Source organism: Epinephelus moara, chromosome 5 (genome assembly GCF_006386435.1).
Source record: "Epinephelus moara isolate mb chromosome 5, YSFRI_EMoa_1.0, whole genome shotgun sequence".
Classification (NCBI taxonomy): domain Eukaryota; kingdom Metazoa; phylum Chordata; class Actinopteri; order Perciformes; family Serranidae; genus Epinephelus; species Epinephelus moara.
In genome coordinates this window covers 31,641,282-31,662,734 of record NC_065510.1, presented here as the reverse complement: position 1 = coordinate 31,662,734, position 21,453 = coordinate 31,641,282, and the positions used below count along the sequence as shown (strand labels likewise).

Sequence of the window (21,453 nt, the reverse complement as noted above, 5' to 3'; positions counted from 1 at the left end):
AGTGGATTATTTAAATCTCATGGTTAAATAGTAAAAGTACATTTTCACATGTACCTTTTATAGCCTACACTTTCACATCACTAAATTTGGTTTTTATATTGTCAGTAATGTAATGATACTGAAATATCCAAAATGCACCTCTTTGATTGCTTTGTCTCTGCTGATGACTGTTTTGTTGTTGTTATTTTGTAATCTCTTTTTTTAAATGCCAGCTGGCTTAAAATATTTTGATCAGGGAAAATATCTTAAAAATAATTTTAAAAAAGCAACAAAAATAGCCTAGCTAAACAAGAGGGCAGTAGAGTCAACACAGTAACAATGTTTTCGTCTCATGTCTGCAGGCAGCTCCATTTGACTTTGAGGATGGAGATGTGTACATGTCGTCCCATGAGCATCGTTTCCGCATGTTCAGCTCCGTGGAGTATGAAGGGCAGCTGTACATGACTCCACAGAACTTCATCGAGTCGGTCACCATGAGCGAACCCAGAAGTATGTTTAACTGACTCACAAATGAGCCTTTACACTTGAGTTTAAAACTTTTGGCCTGGGAAAGAGTATAATAAAATCAATGGGAGTTGTATCCATATTTGAGACCTAGATTGTTGTTGTCATTTGTATATCCTCCTGAGACCCTGTGTACTCATATGAGGACATCACATTTTGGGCTTACCTGACCTTATACTTCATTCTACTTAATGTAAACCTGTTGTCCTCATTCGTGGACACTTTTTTGTGCCATCTAGTGGTAGTAACAGCACAATACACTAATCGATGTAAAAACAAGATGGCAGCCATCTCTTCCAAGTCAGTCTGCAGCCGATTCTGGCACAAAAGTGACCAAGATCCAAAACCTGATCACATTTTACACGGTTTACATTTTATACGGTAACAAATTTGACCAATTTCAGCAACAGTAACAAGCTAAGACGCTGTTAATTTGGAAGTGCTTGTTTGAGGACATTGGGACTTAATTATCATTGACAATTTTAGTTTTTTATACTTATTGTGTCCTTTATTGTGCTAGGAGAAATTAAAAATGCATATCAAACAAGAGTTCGGGTCTTGGGAGGATATTGTTTCGAGAACATGCTCTCCTAGCCCAAAATGTTTTTGAACTTGAGTTAGGAAACTGACTCATGAGTAACTCAAGATTGTTACTTTGAGAAAAATTACTTTCTGTATTTGTGTTTAAGCCGTTTCAGTTTGACATAGCTATACAGGTATGACCTGGGTCCTATTTACACATGGCATGAAGGGAATACCCACAAAATGACCATTTGTATATCAATTAGTCATGCCGTGTTACTTAAAAATTCATGAAGAAAACTATTGATTTATGGACTGGGGACCACGTTTATCAACAGCAAAGCCATCTCAAGACATCTGTTTACCAACTCTCACACAACTCCTGCAGTAAAATCAAAGTCTCATTTATCCAGTGGTTTGCTCAGTGCTTCCCAAACACATGGATTTTCTTTAAAACCTTACTATTCAAAAGTGCATTTAAAGTGAAACTTAACTGTGCTCTCTTCAAAGCCAGACTTCAATACTAAGTTGTATTTTTTTTTAACAAAAATGCATGTGTTTGGGAAGTACTGTGCATATGACTGGATAAATGAGACTTGATTTATACTGCTTTAGTTGTTAGAGAGTTCGTAAATGGAGTTTTGCTGTTGTTAAATCGGTCCACAATCAATCAATAAATTAATATGTTTGCTGTTTTCCGCAAAGGCATGCAACAAAAACAGTTTTCTTTATGAATTCAAGGTAACACGGCATGACTTATTGATTTATAAATGGTCATTTTGTGGGCAAAGTTTTCCTTTTACATGCCTCTTACATGTGGACTGTATCTAGATTTTAATGGATTACATCAACACACAACATCATGCATTAAATCTTACTTTCCCTAACAGTACAAATTCATCCTGTTGTTTTACCATGTAAAAGTATTAATTTTACTGAATATTTGTGCGGTGGTTGAAGCCAAATCTTTTAAGTTTAGTTTTATTTTCTGTATTTGTTGTACTTTGCTGTTAATGTTTTTTGTTGTTGTGCTTTTGATAACTAATTTGATGTTTTTAGCTTCTATCTAAAATGGATGTCAGATCCAGGTGTAAAATAGATCCTTCCCCCCCTAAAACTAAGTTTTAAAACACTTTGCTGGGTTTAAACACATCTTTGCTGTTTCTGTCAGCCTGCTGCCAGTTGTAACAGATTAGCCCTGGCCAGCCAGCCTCAAAGCAGATGGCTTTACAGCTATTGTTTAGTCTGAGGTTAATGTTAGTCAGACACACACACACACACACACACACACACACACACACACACACACACACACACACACACACATACACGCACTCGACTTGTCCACATTCCAGTTGCTCACATTCACCCTCTCTCTTAACCAGTAAATATGTAAACCAGACACTTAACTTTTTCTTTTTACTTTGTGACAACTGTTTTAGAAATGTAAAAGTTGACGTTGGTTCAAACACCCGTCCAAAAGAGCTGCCATTCCTCTCTTCAGCGGGCATGTGATTGTATTGCGTGCAAACTGTGCACCTGTATGTGTGTGTTTACATCTACCCTGGCTCACTGACATACGATACAGCCGCACATACCCTCTCAGCAGCCGACATCCTCTAATGCCCCCTTTGAAGTTGAATTAGATGAACTTTGTTGTATAAAACAGAACAAAAGTAGTATGTGCTTTTACGGGGACATTCCACATACTACAAAGACAAGCACGGGGCACTTTAGACGGTACAAATGGGCCTGTGATGATGACAGTGTATATACAGTGAGTGTGTCTGTGTGTGTTGGTGTGTGTGTGTGTTGTGACTGTACCCGGCACATTAAGACCCATTTCTAGATCATACAGATGCTATCTTACCAAGCCCACCCAAACTCTCTTCTCCTCTTTCCCCTCTTCTTCTCTTCTCTTTTGTCTCGTTCCCTGGCAGACAAGAGGCCCTGGAGGTCCCTGGCCAAACAGGTGGGAGACACACTCTTAATGTTTCTCTCTTCTGCTGTTGCAGGCATCTGTTGCATGTTACATCTGTTGCAGACTCTGCAAAGTTCAAATGCTGGTTTTGCCAGGATTGTTGAAAAGCTTTTTCATGTAAATGTGAAGATTTTACATGTTTAGTAGCATCAATGCATGATTGCTCATCATTATTGGTTTTTGTTGTCACTGTATGTAAAGAAAAAACAGGTGAAGGAAGCCTTAAATGGCCTCCATGCTGCATTTATCACTGGATGCTGTGCAAAGTCTGGCATGTCTCTATTTGCAATAGTGCACAAAACACAAAATGTGTGCTGCATGGCACAAAGACTGATAAAATGGCATTTGAAGTCATTTGTGAGAAGACAATATGTGAAGTAGAGCAGGGGTTCCCAACTTGCCGGCTGAAATCTTAATTTTATTTGTAACAGTTAGCTGGTATTGTGTTTATCTCATGACAAGGCACAACATGTTCAATGCATTTCCTGCCCCAGATGTTTACATCCAATAGAGGTTTTCTTGTTCCCTGCCTTCCCGGTGCATTACCTATGGCACTTGTTTATCTGTGGAAAGTGTGGCTTGCATGCAGTACACATTTGCATCACTCCCCTCTGCAGTGGGCAGGAATATGTGCTGTGTTACCCACATGGTCGTTCTATTAAAGCCAGAGATACAAGCAAAACAGATACATGCTAATCAAATGTTGCTCCATAGCGCCACCTTTGGTCGAAGGCTCCACAGGGTTACCTATTTACAAAGTGTACACCTCAAGTATTAAAAGAAGAAATATGAAATGGTACTCTACATATAACATCATATACATTCAATAGACTTTTACTTTAAACAAATTCTTTGTTTCCTTATCACTTAATTGCAAAAAAAAGAAACAATACTAGAATAAACTACATGTAGAGATGGTTAGTTATTTTTGGGAATCCTTTCACTCTTTCCTGGCATGGTACACTCTCTGTTTCTGTCTATGCAAATGTCATGTTTTGAAGTTTAAAGGTAGAAATTCATTGCAGTATGGCACAACTCACTTAAATTGTGTAAACTGTGTTTTTGTGTGTGTCAGGAGCTGGAGAAGATTTTGTCAGAAACTCCCCCAGTATGGAGAGGATCCTCCAAACTGTTCCGCAACCTCAGAGAACGAGGTCAGAGAGAGTATACACACATACACACGCATATGCACACAAACAGGAGCAAAGGCACCTTGAGTATATTTGCACGCGCTACAGTAATTCAAATGCACACACACACACACACACACACACACACACACACACACACACACACACACACACACACACTTAAATAACACATATTTCATTGTTATCAGAGAAGTCAGATAATAACAAGGTCAGTGAATGTTGCTAGATTAGGATTTGGAGTTATTAGCTGTTACAGTTTTATTTGCTTCATAGATATTCTCAATATACTAATTTCACTGTAACATAGTTATAGCAGCATTCCAACCTAGCAGTTTAATTTTCTGTTGATATAAGGAGTAAATTAGTGACAGTTTTCACCATGTTATAGCATTTTTGCAGCTTCTCAGCACACTTGCTTTTATGAATACCAGGGCTTACCTGACGATGTGTGACTAAATAGCGCTTGTGAGCTTGTGTGTGTGTTTGTGTGTGTTTGTGTGTGTCACTGTAGGTGTCTCTAATCCGGGGTTGGAGCCATGCTGTCCTCCCTCACAGCCAAACAACCTGCTGAAAAAACTAAAAATAAACCTCCTCTCTTCTCCTCTCCTCCTCTCTCCTCTTCTCTCCTCATTGCATATGGGAACAGAACAAATTATACAGCACCAAAGACAGAGAGAGAGGGAGAGAAGCTCCCCCTAATTAAAGCATTTGCTTCGGGAGAGTGTAACAGAGGAATCACGGAGTCTGGGAGTGAGTCCCCATAGTGATAATTACACACTCACACACACACACACACACACACACTGGGAGATGCTAAATATAACATCTCTCTTCCTCTATGATGATGTTTTACACCTTGTAACTAATGTGTGTAAGTGTGTGTGTGTTTCACGTTTACACTTCAGGGACCAGTATCCATGACTTTTAAATCAGAGTGATAGAGAAAAAGCAGAAACAAAAAAAGAGAGGAAATTTAAAAAGTGATAAAGAGCAGAAAGTGCAGGAGAGTAAAAGGAAGAGGACATGAAAGAGACATGAGGAGTGAGGAAGAGGAAATTAGACATGTAAAAGAGGAGTGGGGTGAAGTAAGAAACTGAAGTAGTAGATGGAGTGTAAAGGGACAAATATATACAGGAAAACAGACAAAGTAGAGGAGGAATGAAGGAGAGCACAAGGAAAAAGAGAGAAAATCTGTAAACCTATCCTAATTCTTCATGGTAACTTGGTAAGAGGAAGAGACTGTAGTTGTGTACAGTGCATGTCTATTCAAATTGTTGATGGCATATTGCCAAGACCACACACACACCAACACACACACTCGCGCACGCTCACTCACTATCAGCATTCTACAATACCTCTCTATGTAGTATGTACAGTGTACTTATTTGCTTGTATTACCTCAGAACCACGCATTTTTCATCCACACATTTATTCAATTCAGCTTTCTTACAATGAATAAGCTGTGTATATGTGTGTGTGTGTGTGTGTGTGTGCTGATGTCAGGACATGCTCTCCTCTCCATGCCATGATGAGCGAGGACAGTTAAAATCCTTGGGATGGCTTTGGATTTCTGAGAATGACAGAGCTATGTGTCAGACTAAGGAATGTATAGAGTTGCCTCAACATTGCTCAGTGTGTGTGTGTGTGTCTGTGTGTGTGTGGTGGGCTGTCCAACATGTCAGTATTAGTTCGGCCTGTCTTACACAGTGATCTGGCACAGTACTTTAGTTTAGAAATGTATTCAGCGTTGTAGTGGCTTCATGGTTAGGTGGTTATTAGTTTACCATAGCGGTCTCAGCATTTACATGATAGACTACAGTTCATAGTAAATTTAAATGCATGATGTCGGCTGTCCATTATATCAGTTGTATGAACATACCTTACACATTATAAGTTATTGGTTTATCTTTTACCTGTGGTAAAAAAAAGTTATAACTACAACTGTCTCATAACTTGTCTTGAGACATTGAGACATCATATGTGATATTGGCTTATGCAAGTAGACCTGAATTTTCTATTTTTTATTTACTATCATCTAATCAACTTGAGTGGATTAGCAAGCTAGGAGTGTCTGCTGTATGTGTGGAGTCGGTGGCAGTTGTCAGGACTGATGTGGCCCTGATAATTAAAACAATCAGCTGAAATCTGCAGGACACTGTGGTGTTGATTCTCAGTTGGATTCGATTAACCAGCAACGCTTTCATATTACAAGGGAGGAAATGTTTTTCTCTTGATGTCAGAAGTATTGCATGGCTCTCAGTGGATCTTAAAGCATTGTACCTGTGAAGTGGCAGTGATCAATTAGATTTCAGTGATCATAAATTAGTGCTACTGTTCTTAAAATCTTCATGCGTAATAGTGATCTCCTGCCAAACTTCTGTTTAACTTTTTAGGCAGTTAAGGATATGTAATTGAATTTGAAATGTACAAACCCATAGGAAATATTAATAAATGCAGAAATAAATAAATAAATAGCATACATAGTAATTCAATTTTGTTCAGACTGATCATTGACTTTGATGTAAAAAGTCTTTCTTCTAATGATGGTTACTACATGGGTATCAGTGCCCATCTTTTTATTCAGCAGCAGCATATCACTGAAAGTAAGTGAGTGTAAACATGCAGAATGTGTTTTAGAAACCTGAGTAGTTTCAGAGTGTATCTCCTGCTCTTTGCACAGCTCAGGCTACATGGGGAAAAGAGAATCCAGTTCCAATCCAGCTCCTCTACACAATGCATTCGGGCATCAGGAAAACACAAGGCTTACACAGGTTTCAGCTGGTGTCATGTACACCTATACACATACACACACACACACACACACGGGGGAAAGCAGTGTCCCATGACACTCAAGCGAGTCACCCTGAACTATCTGAACGATCAGGCAGAAAGCGAATAAGAGGGAGCGAAAGAGATGAGATGGAACTACAAAGTTTCCTAAATGGGCCAGAGGCAAGAAAGGATCACCTCCTAAAACATTTTTCACTTGCTTATCCAAACACAGACACATATACGTGCACACACACTCACACACACCTACCAGCCAGTGTCTTTACTCTGGACACTCGGGGTGTAGAAAAAGAAACGGTGTGTGGCCAAATGGCTGTTGGCAGCTCAGCTCCAGAAGACACATTTTAAGATGCTATCTTCATGAAAGGAAGGATTATGCGTGCTAGTGTGTGTGCGCATGTGTGTGCATGTGTCAGGAGGCCTATGGTCTTTGAACATCTGTAAACATTGTGTGTGTGTGTTGAAAGTGACCTTTTCCTTAACTCTCTGTCTTGGTCTCATTACCAGGCATCATCTCATACACAGAGTACCTGTTCCTGCTCTGCATCCTGACAAGTGAGTCAGTTCAGTCCCTCTACACATCCTCCTTCACTTCATCTCATCTTCTTCTCTCTTATTTTATGGTTGTCCTGCTTTACTGTAGCAGTGTGCTGTGCTTATTTTGGGAGAGGGTTAGCTGAGGTACGTGATATGAACTCTACTCAGGCCCACCCAGAACTTGACGAGAGGCCATTATGACACAAATCTGGTGGTTTTCCCCTTCCCCTTGGGGTAAGACAGAAAGTGGGAGAGAGTCAGAGAGAAGAAAATAATACCTCTACTTATAACCTTTCAAAACTTAAATATAGAAAGGAATGTGATGCTTATTCCTCAAAAAACAACAACCTGCAAACGTATTACTCTTCACAGTGATGAGTATAGCAAGGGAGTTAACAGCAATTTACTGCATTATATATCTAAACTCACTATTATTAAACTCTATTATTTATATGAACTATACTGCCCTACCTGTGAGTTTTTGAGTGTTGTATGTATAGACTGAACAAACTTCAAAACTTTGTTCAGAGTGCTGACATTTGGATTGTAAACATTCAAATACTGTGCAGCTTTTTTCATGTCTATTGAATCTGTTTGAACCCAGTGTTTCTGCACAGTTGCAGATAAAGATTAAGCTACAGTAATTTTATTAGCATTACACTATTTGTGGAATATTTGTGGCTGCGTTGGATTGTTTCTGACTCATGTGATACAAACATTTTCAAAGACCCCATAGTGTTTTTAAATCCAAAAGGCAAAATTTATTTGAAAAAGAGATAGATGTAATCACTTCCAAAATTCACAACATTTTTAAATCAAATTAAATATTTGGCTTCAGTCAATATTTGTTGGTGTTTTTAGTCCTTCAAAAACATTTTTTCTTTGTGGTCAAAAACTCATCGTTCTCCTGCTTGCTTTACAAAGGGAGCACACATCTGTATTAACGGAGCGGTCTAGCACCATGCATTAAATTTATTTATTAAAGACAATTGATGTATAAAAAAGACTAATTCATTTAAGCAGACAGATCACGTTAATCAAATATAAGATTATGTTTAATGATTTCTTACCTTTATTTAGGGTGATGACATCGTAAGATAAGCCTCAACAGAAGCTTTAAATCTAAAAAGAAAATGAATAATACCAAAATTAATATGTATGATGTCTTGGGCTTCCTTCCTCGAGGTGAGGGACAAGCAAGGACAAAGGAGAAACAGTTCTTGTTTTGCTTGAAAATATCTTTATTTCAAACCAACATATGTGTTCTAGTATTTCTAGAATAAAAACATTAAGTGACCCAAGCTAAATCTGATTTGGCAGAACAACAACTGTACCTGATCTCTAAGAAATGGACAGAGTGATATAGAAAAATTCAAATGTTAACAGTAGCTCATATAGATTTATCCATCTGTCCCATCTCCCTTCTGTCTAGCCTATATGTCACTGCCTCCTATGCTGTTACTGGATTTAAAATTGCCTTTAACACGCACATGCACACATGCACACACTCACCCTATGTGCTCTCCTCTCTGTTCTCCAGAGCCCCACGCTGGCTTTAAGATTGCTTTCAATATGTTTGATGCAGACGGCAACCAGATGGTGGACAAGAGGGAGTTCTTGGTGGTGAGTCTCTGATACTGAGAGAAAATCCATGACTGAATTCATATGTTATTATTAACATCACCATCGCAAAAGGGCAAGGTTAGGATCCTGAAGATATTGACAATCAATGTGAAGTGATTATCAGTAAAACAGGGAGGGACAATTCATGTTTTTATGTACCTTAAATCCCAGCTGCTTTAAGATGAAGCAGCTTTTTGCATTAGCAAAAGCATTAGCATTTAAAAGCTGACTTCCAGATCACATTTACTAAAGGCAGAATATGAAACATCTGAGTAGCCTCACTGTAATAGTATTTCTTTAGATTAAAAACCTATAAGGGCTACATGTGTCTCACTCTCCCTGTAGGATGGGACCAAGAGATTTTTAATAGAAAGCACTGCTGCAGGCAGGAAGTGATCGAAGTCCCTGCGGAGGCTGGTGGGAGTTGGATGGTGTATAAGTGGGAGGGGGCGGTAATGGTTGAAGATCCTGTGGGACTGGGCAGTTGTGGGACCTAAAAAAATATTCCCACAGTGAGGGTTTGGCGACAGGCTTGAATTTTTCTGCCCTCTGAAGTTCAGACTTTGCCTAAAAATGTCATCTGTGGTCAAATGATTAAGTTTAATTAAAACCCCAACATCAGGCACTTTTATCATCTTCACTCTTGAAATATTCTTGGAGATAGCCCTTTGTAATTGATACTGCAGCGTTTGGTTTAGTGCTGTAGGCAACCATTTCCATTATCAATTTGAATTAATGATAAAAATGTATTAATGAAAATCAGTTTTGTGTGTAGACTATAAAAGCTGCATTTGATGATGTTTTCAGCCCAGTACATTGAAAGCAAAATACAAAGCAATGACCACTTACTCTCCAAATTAAGATTTAATACTAATACAGCTGCAGTCTTCTGCCAGATGTGACCAAAAGTCCCATCAAAAGCCAAACTAGAAAACCAACACTCTCTTAATCATGTTGTCAGAAAGCCAATACTTGAATCACATCACAGACCAGCTTGAAAGAGTGCACCACTTTGTGAACTCAGTGAATGTTTGTACATATGAACATTTAAGCTTCAAACAGAGCTTTGAATCTGGCTTTGAATTGCGGACGAGATCCTCATTCTTTCTCTCATTACAGCTCCAGGAGATCTTCCGGAAGAAAAATGAGAAGAAAGGGAGAAGAGGAGATGCTGAGAAGTCAGCGCAGTTGGTAAGAAAGTTGGTAACGTAAGTCGAAGGTGTGTTAGCGCAACAGTAAAACGACATTATTATAAGTCCTTATGGACATGGGCGTCAGTAATGTTGCTATCATCAGTGGGGTAAACTTGAAATACAAAGATCTAAACTGTCCTGGGGGTTCATTTAACAGTAAACAGTAAACATCACTGTGAAGTTACTTCCCTCTTAAAGTGGCATTTTAATACATCCATTAGTGTAGAATGGTGCAACACGTCTTAGTTACTGAAGGTGCAAAATGAATGCTGTGCCATGTGGATGTATTGAAAATGACACATCATCATCCAAGTTAATTGTCATCTGTATTTGAGCAAGTAAAGTAAGCTAAACCCTTCATGTAACCATGTTTCAGTGCATGCGCCGTATGGGAACAGTTTTTGACGATGTGGTATCACTGTGTTCTTGTTAAATTGGATACACTCTCAAAAGAATTTGTCCCATTCAACACTTGTGTGATTTTTTTGGAACAACACAGGTCACCTTGCTTTACTACACTGACTGCATTTGATGTTTATAGCTGCAGGTTTAACTTAGCCTGCACATAGAATAAGAGCTGAATGATAAATAAGTCAGACTGGATGAATATTGGCGTTTTACAGATATATGGATGCTGGCATATACAGTATGTCGGCTAATAAAAATCAAGGCAAGTCAGTTAAGATTTGTAGAGGTAATTTATGTATGTAAATGTAAGGGAGTCTTATCAAGAATGTTTGTTTGGGCTATCTGTTAATGTAAAAAATAGGAATATGGGCATATATAACTTTGAAACTACAAATACAATGTAGAAATTGTAGTTTTTTTTATTCGAAATCCAGTTTTCGATGGGCTAAATTTAGAATTTCTTAGTTATCAAAAAGTTATTAATGAATAGTTTGTCTTTTAGATCTGTCCCAGTAAAGCTTTCAGCTCACAGGAAGTGCTATCAATAACATTTACAGTTAATTTTAATTATAAGAAAGAAAAACCTGAAGAATAAAAATGCTGCACTTTGCAAACCATCTCCGTGAAGGACAGCGCACAGTGTTGTAATGCGACGTGTGTGTGTTGTTCTAAAACATAATCACAGATGTGTTGAAAACGACACATCCCTCTGCAGAGCGTATCCACAGCCTCTCTGCATGTACTAACATGTCTTTTACCTTCTCTCCTCTCTGACTGCATGCTCTGTCCTCCTCTTTTCTCTCCCTCGTGTCTCTCTCTGTGTGTCAGAGTATGCAGCTCTATGGATATCAGGTTGCCCCCATGAACAGCGTATGTATCCAAAACTGTAACCCCTTAGCCTGCTTTCTGCTCTTCTTTAGATGGTTAAAGAAATGGATGGATGGACGAACAGAGAGCTAGCTGTTTCTGTCTGCTGGTTATTACATGCTACATGGTTTCCTTTGAAAAAGAAGATTGTACATTTGACAGCTTTTTTAAGATAACAGAACCAAATTTGGGACTTAAATATGGTGGCTAGAAAGGGATAAGCAGTCATGGTAGACAGATGTTTTATGAAGAATATTGCCGAATATCTAGAATCTCTTGTAAACTCTTTGTTGAATGTCATAATTTATTTATTTATTTTTTGTGGTAAAGAACATTTTTAACTTACTTTGCATCTCTCAAGATTAGGAAATATGATTAAAGGAGTAGTTCAACATTTTTCAAATACTCTTATTGCAAAGAGATAGGTCAGAAGATCAACACCACTCTCATATTTGCCTGTTAAATATGAAGCCAAAGCCAGCAGCTTGTTAGCTTAGCTTAGCACAAGGTAAAGAAGCCTGGGAAACAGCTAACTTGGTTCCATTCAAAGGTGCTGAAATCAGCCTAGCAGCACCTCTAAAGCTGAGTAACACACTCTATCTTGCTTGTTAAATTCATACAAAAACCAAAGTGCAAAGACAACAAGATGTGGTTTTATTGGGCGGGATGTGTGTTTGACAATATCTTGGGTGGGTGCATGACTTTCTGAAGTCTCTGCAGGTTTTGGGGACACCAAGACTCCAGGAAGTCACTGCACCTAGCACTAGGCTCGCTGTCTCGTCCTGCTTCCAGCCTTTATGCAAAGCTAATCGTCACCTGATTCTAGCTTACTGCACGGACATGAGAGTGGTATTAATTTTCTCATCTAACTGTCAGCGAAGAAGCATATTAGAGTATTTCTGAAAATGTTGCACTGTTCCTTCAGTTTCCCTGTAACTTTTTGAATATTGCGATTCACATGAACATATATCACTGCCTCTGTCAAATTACAGTGGTATGGTAGGCCATAGAAATTAAAAGGATGGAGCAATGGATGGAGGGAGGTATGGGGACAGGAATTATTAGGCATAATAGGTTCATGTAATAGGCACATTTCATTGACAGTTTCTCCAATTGATGAAGCTTATAATCCAACATCAGTTCCACAACCTGCTGGGTATCTGGCTAATCAAGTATTTGCCTTATTCTGGGGACTCTTGTTGATTTGTTTGTCGTAAATGTCAATTACAAGCCTTTACCCTGACCCAGTCCACCTGATCCTCTGTTGTCAGTAAAATGTACACAGTAGACTCCTTGAAAGGATGGATGGATGGAAAGAATAAGTGGGACAGAGAGAGAGAGAGACTTCTTTCAAGACAGGGTGTCCATCTGTCAGGTCAGCTGGGTGATTGATTGAGGGATGATGGCAGAGGTTGGGATGAATGGAGAGAGGGATGGCAGCAGAGGAGTAATAGATTTAAGGGGTCAGGAGAGATGAACTCTTACAAAATGAGAGTGATGTGATTTGGAATGACTTGAGGCACTTTAAAGCTCTAAACACAATCAGACACTGTCCAGTGTGGACTGTTTTAGGACACGTGCTGTGTGTGTGTTCTTGTTGGAGGTTTTGTTAACGAACAGAGAGATTTGTACTGAAGGAGGTCCAGGCGCACAGACAGAAAGTTGCTTATATTGTGAGAATATTCACACTTACATAAAGAAAGCAAACAGGTGACATTTGTCTTCTGAGTGGTATGATATCAAACATTTAACATATTGCTTTTCAATGGAGAGAAAGATTTATACTTTCACATAACATTAAGACTATCTTGTTAGATTTCTGTTAAAGTGGCAGTCTCGAAGATTTCATTGCTGGATGACTTGGCCACACCTGCAGTTACTGGTTGTAACAGCAAATGCAGTTTAATACTACAAGTGACAGAGTTAATAAAGAAGTCAAGCAATAATTGGCCTTCTCCCATCATTCCGTGAGCAACAGTGATCTGATGTTATGCTGCACACGGCCTGTTGCCTGCACATCTGCATCTAACAGCTCACTGTGGCTGCTCCTGACTGTTACATCGCTCCCTGCAATATGAAATGATAAAAATGCCTGTTGATTTGCTTTGTGGACACATATTTGATTATCAATATCGGTGAATGCTCAGCTCACTATAAAACACATTGCATTTCCTGTGACTACCTCAAAATAAAAGTCAACTTGTGTTTAAACAGTTAAATCATTTTGTTTTAAAGCTGCAGCAGTAGGAAATGTTCGGTTTGCATCAGCAGTAACTTAATACAGCATTTTTTCCTTGAATGTCACCCTTGACAACAAGTCCATTATACTGCAGATCCTGATTTTGATTTTGATTTATTAAAGGGTTGTGCCCCAGATGGAGCCCAGCCTATTTGGGCTTACAAGACATTAGACAACAACAATCAGGGCAGGCAAATGACCAGTCATAGCATACAGTTCCACAACTTAAGCAAGAAAACATGTAAAAGCATTACATCTACTAAAAGGTCTTATAAGACAGATACATTGTTCTCTGTCTTAGGCAGAAAACCTCCTCATAAAAGAGACAGCACAACATATTACCTTCAGGTATCCCAAACAACTCGGGGTTCCTCGACTGAATTTTTTCAAACAAATGATTCCTCAAGAAATGGCACATGGGACAATGAAACACAAAATAAAATTGTGCAAATATGTAGATATTGCAGTACTATCATCATTGGGCCTTGGGCTCAATTACCATGTTGTGTTACCTTATTCTGCAATAGATAGTGACTTAACAGACATTTATTCAAATGAAAATCTTCGAGATTATAAATTTAAAGAAAAACTTCATGATTAATTCACTTATTGATGTCATACTTAGCAGTAGAAACTAAAATCAATATAATAATAATGGAATTTGGACACTGAAATACTCAATTGTCTTACATTGTACAAAAAATGTTCTTTATTTGCTCCTAATTTGCCCTTAAGATACATTGATAACCACAGTTTTCCCACCCTGGCTGGTAATGAATGCTTACTAATAGAGATAGAATACAGTGCAGCAAAACTGCCAGGAGGATGTGTACTGTCCAGTAACTGTAGGCTACCAGCCAGTCTCTATTCTTTATTTCTCTCTGTGTCTCTCTCTTTCACACGCGCGCACACACACACACACACACACACACACACACACACACACACACACACACACACACACACTCCTCGTCCTGTCAGTGTTGTGATGGATAGCTGCATTGTCACTGTGAAGTTAAGAGCGGTGCAGGGTCATGTTAAAATGACCACTGCTGCATTCTCCCAGGGGAGACAGACAAGGTGGGTGGTCAGGAGCTCAGCACTGTGGTTGTCTTTTATAAAGCTCTCAACAGAAGCAGCTGGTTTTGTCTGGGAATATGGCAATATGTTCAGCTGGTTCACTATCAGGGATTACATAGGAAGACTTGCTTTTTTGGTGGAAAAATTGTGTATTTGCTTGGGAGGTTAATTGTGTATGCAAGATTTTTATTCTTTTTTTTAAATTTTTGATTGTGTTTGTTTCAGTACATAGGCAAAGTAACAAATGGTAGCTTTAGTAATTTTGATATGAAGGTCATACAGCAGATTCCTCGTACATAACCCTTGTTGTTTTTGTTAACCAAGAGTGTTTGTCTAAATCTGACCCTTCCTCCCTTCATTCCCATTTTGTTTGACACTAATAGGTTTTTATAGTTGGTGCTTATTAGTATAGTTGATGGGGTGAATTTAGTTAAATCAGACATTACAAATGGGTATTACTCTTGTAACCTGAACATGAATTCTGAACATTTAAATTTTCTAGTTGTATTATCAATTTCTTCCGAATAAAAAAGTATTTCATCAATGTAGGGTTGGCAAATAGTTGAATGTCTATAGTTTGTTTTATGCCGTTTAATGAGGTTTTCCATATTAGACAATTCAATGAGCATCAGATGCCAGGTCAGAATTATCTTGATTAAGTATTTACTGTTTATTAATGTTGTATATGATGCTGTTAATATGTAGTATATGTACTGTAGATGTAATGGATTTTAAAAATCAACCTCATGAATCTGTTTGTACATTTTGAGACCTCATAGAGTGAATATAAGTAGCTTAAGTTTCCTTCCTGAAGTGGTTGAGTTGTAGGTGAACTGACCCTGGCCCTGCTTGACCGCTCCTACAGGTGCTAAAAAAAGACAGTCAGGAGTTTGTGGCGCGGAGTTACTGGGACGTTCTGAGGCGAGGCGCCAGTCAAGTCCTCTTTTCTGACCTTGCGGAGGTACACAGACCCAACTGTCCTCTGTCCCTACATCCCTCCATTCTCCATCCCTCACTCTTCCTCTTCAGTTCCCTGTAGTGGAGGCCGATCCTCCAACTAGCTCCATAGATCTAAAATAATACCACCAAGCTTGGCCAGAATAAGACCAGAAATATTAACCTTCAGCATAAAAGTTTTGAAGGTCTTAATCTTTGACTTTTGGAGCAGTCATGCCTAACAACTCAACATCAGTGTGGAAAATGTTAAAATTTTGTTATTGATTTTGTCATGGCTAAAAGAGAAAGAGCCAAAATATTTGTCAAAATAGGCTTGTTTCAAAAAGTAATTTTCTGTCTAACATTTTTATTCTGGTTTTGCTTGATATTGATAATTTACTTGTCATCTTTCTTTCTTCCATTCTTACCTCAACATTATTGTTTATATGACAAATAGTTTGCTTCATTGTTTTACAGGCCTAAGTAGGGTACAGAAACTACCCTCATTTCTCCATTCCCTTTCCTTGTGTGAAATGATTTCTGTTTGGATGACCTCTAAAAGACTTCCTCGTACTAAGCACAATATGTTCATCAAGTTGATCTCTTTAAAAACTGAGAGGAAGTTGTGGAATAACTCAAGGCTCCTTCAAATGTTTGAAGTGTCTTCCCCATTTCATTGTGTCACTCATGTATTCCTGATGAACAAATATGACAAGAACTTTTTCATATTTGTTCTTATTGATTATTATTTCTAAAGAATTGTATCTTTTGCACTGGTGTGACCATATAGATCTAGTATTGGAGGTTAGATGATAGATATTGTAACGTCCACATTCTGATAACCTGTTCTCTTTCCCACCTGCCTTCTGTCATTTGGTCTCTTCGTTATGCTTTTGTATGTGTATCTGTGCCTTGTTATCTGTGCTGTGTTGTGGCTAGTGTCGTAGCTTTGGTGCCAATCACTCTCCGTTTACACCACAACATGTTTAATGACAGTGGTAACTGGATAAGAAGGCTGATTGCAGAGCACATACAAAAACCCTGATCATCCCAGCACTACACTTATACTGAATATGATTTATGAGTTATTTTGAGTACCGTAGTCTGTTGCTTTGTACTACTAAAGCAATTAAAACCAAATGGTGACCACCTGAGCTATCTTTGGCTAGCAGGCTATTGATAGTAACTCTCAAAAGCTTCTACTTCCAAGGCTAGACATCTTTAATGTTATTTATCAAACATTTTGGACAGAATTAATAGAAGACTAATCCAGCAAAAAAAATGCTGAGATATTTCACTAAAAATCAAAGAATCGTCAACCTCTTGGTGGCAGTAGGGGAAAAATCAGGGATCACAAGAATTCATCCTCTGGAAAATGTGAATATCTGTACAAAATTTCATCACAATCCATCTTGTAGAGATATTTTAGTCGGTACCACAGTGGTGATCCAACCAATCAAGAGACATTGTCGTCTCTAGAGCCATGGTGCTAGTGTGGCTAAAAATCTGTTGAACACAAACAAACAGGACAAAAATAAAAGCCTTTTTTGCATGGGTAAAAATGTAGTGTACTTGCAGAATCTTACATTTTGGCAGTTTGTGCATGACCTTCTCAAATTGTCTTTCCGATATATCCAACAAAAGGTGAAGCTGTTGGTAATGATTAATAACAGCTAACAGTGCTAGCAAGCTAAGTGACTAATGACAGGCTGCGTGCTGTGGTGGCAGCGGAAGCTGAGGTGGAGATAATGACAGTGGAGGGTAATGGGACTGACCTTGTATTTACACCGAGCAGCCTTTCATCTGCCGGGATGTCAGACGGACAGAACAGACGAATCAGACAGGGGGTTGGATGGAGGGGGAGGAAAATAAAAGGGAGACAAACAAGGAGATTAAAAGTGTAAGGGTTTAAAACATTAAAAACATCACCCAAAAAGTGAGACATGGGGACACAAATACAAGAAAAAGGGATTATTTAAAAAGAAAGGAAACACAGGAATTGCAACAAATCTTAAAGAACGCCAGATCAGATAAGCAGAAAACCTGAGGGTGAAGAAAAAAGGGGAAGAGATAAAATCAGGGAGACAACAAACAGGTGAGAGAGGCCCAAAGAGGATGACACAGGTCAGCAGAGAGAACAAATGTTGAAGAACAAAGTGGGTGGGGAGAGAAGAGGTTCGGGAAACACATTTAGGGGGAAAGAGAGATGCAGGTTGTATTTAGAGAAAGATGTGTTTACTCAACAGATTAGTCACCATTATACCTCTTTGCTTTTGTCTGGAGAAGGAGGGACTGACTGACAGGCTGAGAAGAAGGGAGGGAGGGAAGGGAAGAGCGAATCACCTCTGTGTTTGTCAGGTGAAGGAGGTACTGACGGGCAGCATGGGGAGAAAGGAAATCAGAGCAGGGGCAGGATACAAGGGAAAGACGTGATAGGAGAGGGAAGGAAAAAGAGAGAAAAGGTAGAAGATAAAATAGGAGGTGGGGTTGCAGGTAAAAGAAAAACAGGTCGGTGGGAAGAAAGGTAGAGTTTGTTGGGGGTTTTTTTTACCCTGGAAGGTGTGACTGACTGACAGTCTGACTGACTTGGCTTAAGACTGACAATGACTTCCTCCAAGGTATTACTCACAGATAAGGAGGGTGAGGAAGACCGTTTAGTGTTTACATCACTAATTACTGTTTTTACCTCCAGCTTCATGATCAAAGTCTGTTGAAGCTCACACACACACACACAGACGGACAAATAGACACATGCATACACCAGGTGTTGACTCGTGCCTTGTGGGCGTGGTAACCATTACGTCTTCACGGGGACGATGAGCTCACACCGGAGCTGCCACACTTCCAGGAATGATAAGCTTGTTGTGATCAGTTTGGCATTACGTCTTACTCAAGTTTAGACCGAAACCTGTTCTTCAAAGGGGTCTGTGTTATTGCCAACATGTCCTGTTGAATCTTCTGATACACTGACTTTAAATTTGACAAAAGGGAGAAAAAAAATCTATGCAGTGTCTAAATTTTTTGGGGAGCATTTTGCCTTTATTTGACTGTAGGAATAGGGGAGGAGTATGACATGAAACCAAGGTCCCGAGGCCAGAACTGAAACCTTGGACTTTGCGGTTAAGTGGCATGCACTGTAACCCCTCAGCTACCAATGTGCTCCCATTGACAAAAACTCTTTCCACTACAGCACAAAGTTTTATGGTCACTAATTGATCATTTTCATCCACCCTATCTCTGAGGGCACTACTGTAGAAATGATTATGTGCCCAACTTCCAGTGAGATAGCGGAAGTAGCATTAAGCTAGTTAGTCCCATAGACTGTCTGTGGTTAGTCCCAGTGGCTACTCTTGGTGGCTAATCGCCCACGGTGGTTCTTTTCAAAGTAATTTGCTTTCAGTTTAGCAAAAACTAATTTGTTTTTTTCAACAAATATTTAACTAATGTTAACTTAGCATTCTCTAAAATGTCTTTGCGGAGCTCTGGTACCTGTTGCACTGTCCGTGTATGTAACGACTCACAACCAGTCTAAGCTAAATTTTTGTCTTCAGCAACTGCTTGTTGAACACGTAACCAGAACAAAAAGGGATTGTTCCTGTTGCTAAAGGTACCATTGATATGAGATGTGTTAGTATCTCTTAATAACTCATCATAAATCATCTTTGGAAGGAGCAGATGTTTACCTTAAGCTAGCTCGGGCCATGTTAAAGTTAACAATAGTTTAACAGAGCAAGGCAAGCTAATTGCTAGCATGCTCAGTTGGGGGGAGGGGTAGAACAGTTCATAGCATAGCATATAGATAGAGATGACGACGTCTGGTTCTGTATTTGATTTAACTGATTTTACAGATTTCCCGTGGTGCATGGCATCCAAATATCAATAACCTCTGTTGTTAGTTTGCTCAACTTAACTGCAATCAAACACCACCACTGATGTACCTTCCGCTTAGTGCCAAATTTGCACTTTACTTAATGTTTTTTTTTTTTAACCACATGAAGCCATGTAAACTAAAGTCACTTGACCAACTGGATTAACACTTCAAAGTTTAAACTAGTTGGGGACAACTGATAAGTCACTGCAACAGTGATTAGACAATGATCTGTTTCATTATGAATTCCTTAATCACGTGTAGATTCACAAAATATGAACAAAATGATCGACATTAGCCCACCTGTCTCTTGTGTCAGTGTTCCTATGACTGGCAGGGCAACACAAACAATTTGAGATTGTGTAAAGAATAGGAGAGATATGGTGAAGGCAGGGCAGAGAGGCAGAGACACACCACCTGGATGCTGTCTAGATGTATGAACCGCTCATGTGTCATAAAGACATCAGTAATGCGTCAGTTATAAGATAAAAGAGCGAATGTATTTTTGTCCTGTTTGTCCGTTATCATAAGTGAGACAGAAAACAAGACACTGACATGATAAGTCTGTAATCGTTTCAGTTTGTCTGTGTTTAGACGAAGGAAGTTTTCCTAATCAAAGACTCAAAGAGCAGACTGCAAAGTGAATCAGAAACAGACTGATTGTCGGGAGTCACACTAATGCCGGTGGTCCTGAAACAGGGTTTACTTTTAATGTTTGTTTCCCAGAAGACATTTTTATTCAGTGAGTTACCGATCTGTATCCATTACAGTGGGATCTACTACAAGACGGTTTGTTTGAAATTGGATTAGGGCCTTAATCTGCTACATCTCACTGGAGAGAATATTACTAATGTGCAGTGATGGCCGCGAGTTCCCAAAACTGAGAACCACAATAAGATTTGGTTAACTGCTTTGAATGCTGTTGAAACGGGCTTCTGCCAGTGGCGTTTTTAGTTTACTTTCGCGGTGGTTCCCGCAGTGGTTTTCTCTCATCATTACCCCCTGCAGCTCAGTTACTGTCATTCGCCAATGATAGAATGAATATACATTTTATGTCACAACAGACAAAACATCTACATCTATCAAGGGTGTGAATCTGTGTAGTTTGCCTTTTGTAAACCTGTGCCATCTTGTTTGACATTTTCTTCTTATCCCACTTCGGATTTTAGGATTTTACTCTCGAGGTATAGAACCACGAATAGCATTGTGGAAGTGGTGATGATAATTATGCTGATGATGGAAATGGCATAAAAGCTCTTCCTCTTTAGAAGGACATGAGATTCCACTTGATCTTATGTCTGCATACAAACCTCAGCATGGCCGTGGATTGGACAGAGGGGTTGGCTGGGTGGGGCATGGCAGGGAGAGAGAGACACAGATGGGCGTTTGACATCCTCTCTTTCTGCACCGGCGCTGGCTGAGTCTTTTCTGGAGCTGCTCCAAAGCACAGTCACCTTTTTCTGAGGTACATGTTAGGGAGCGTCAACATAGGCAAACAGTGAGATACATACATACTTAGGCACTGTTTTCTCAAAGGCTCATGAAATGTACTCATGCCACCTTGTGTTTGTGAGGGATTTAGAAAATGCTAAGTAACAGATTAATGGATGAGCAAACACAACAAACATCCCAAAGCCTGTTGAATGGGTTCAACTGAGTAGGGTCATTCAGTAAACACACACTTGCAAACTAGGAGGGAAGACATAAGGGCTAAGATTGAAGAAAATGTAAATAGAGTAAAGATATAAAAAAGA

General features: G+C 39.2%; 1 protein-coding gene across 6 annotated transcripts in view; it reads left to right on the top strand.

Annotated features, from left to right (window-relative positions):
* The window catches only part of micu3a (mitochondrial calcium uptake family, member 3a), a 35,006-nt gene that overhangs the window by 5,487 nt on the left and 8,066 nt on the right, over positions 1-21,453 (top strand). For 2 of the 6 annotated variants that reach the window (XM_050043291.1, XM_050043292.1), the window contains exons 2-9: positions 342-489; positions 2,967-2,998; positions 4,083-4,161; positions 7,456-7,503; positions 9,026-9,108; positions 10,228-10,299; positions 11,538-11,579; positions 15,761-15,856. In XM_050043291.1, coding sequence (XP_049899248.1) covers positions 342-489; positions 2,967-2,998; positions 4,083-4,161; positions 7,456-7,503; positions 9,026-9,108; positions 10,228-10,299; positions 11,538-11,579; positions 15,761-15,856 — 600 coding nt within the window. The remainder of the gene's footprint in view (positions 1-341; positions 490-2,966; positions 2,999-4,082; positions 4,162-7,455; positions 7,504-9,025; positions 9,109-10,227; positions 10,300-11,537; positions 11,580-15,760; positions 15,857-21,453) is intronic. The other 4 variants (XM_050043293.1, XM_050043294.1, XM_050043295.1 and 1 more) reach the window with 3 other exon arrangements.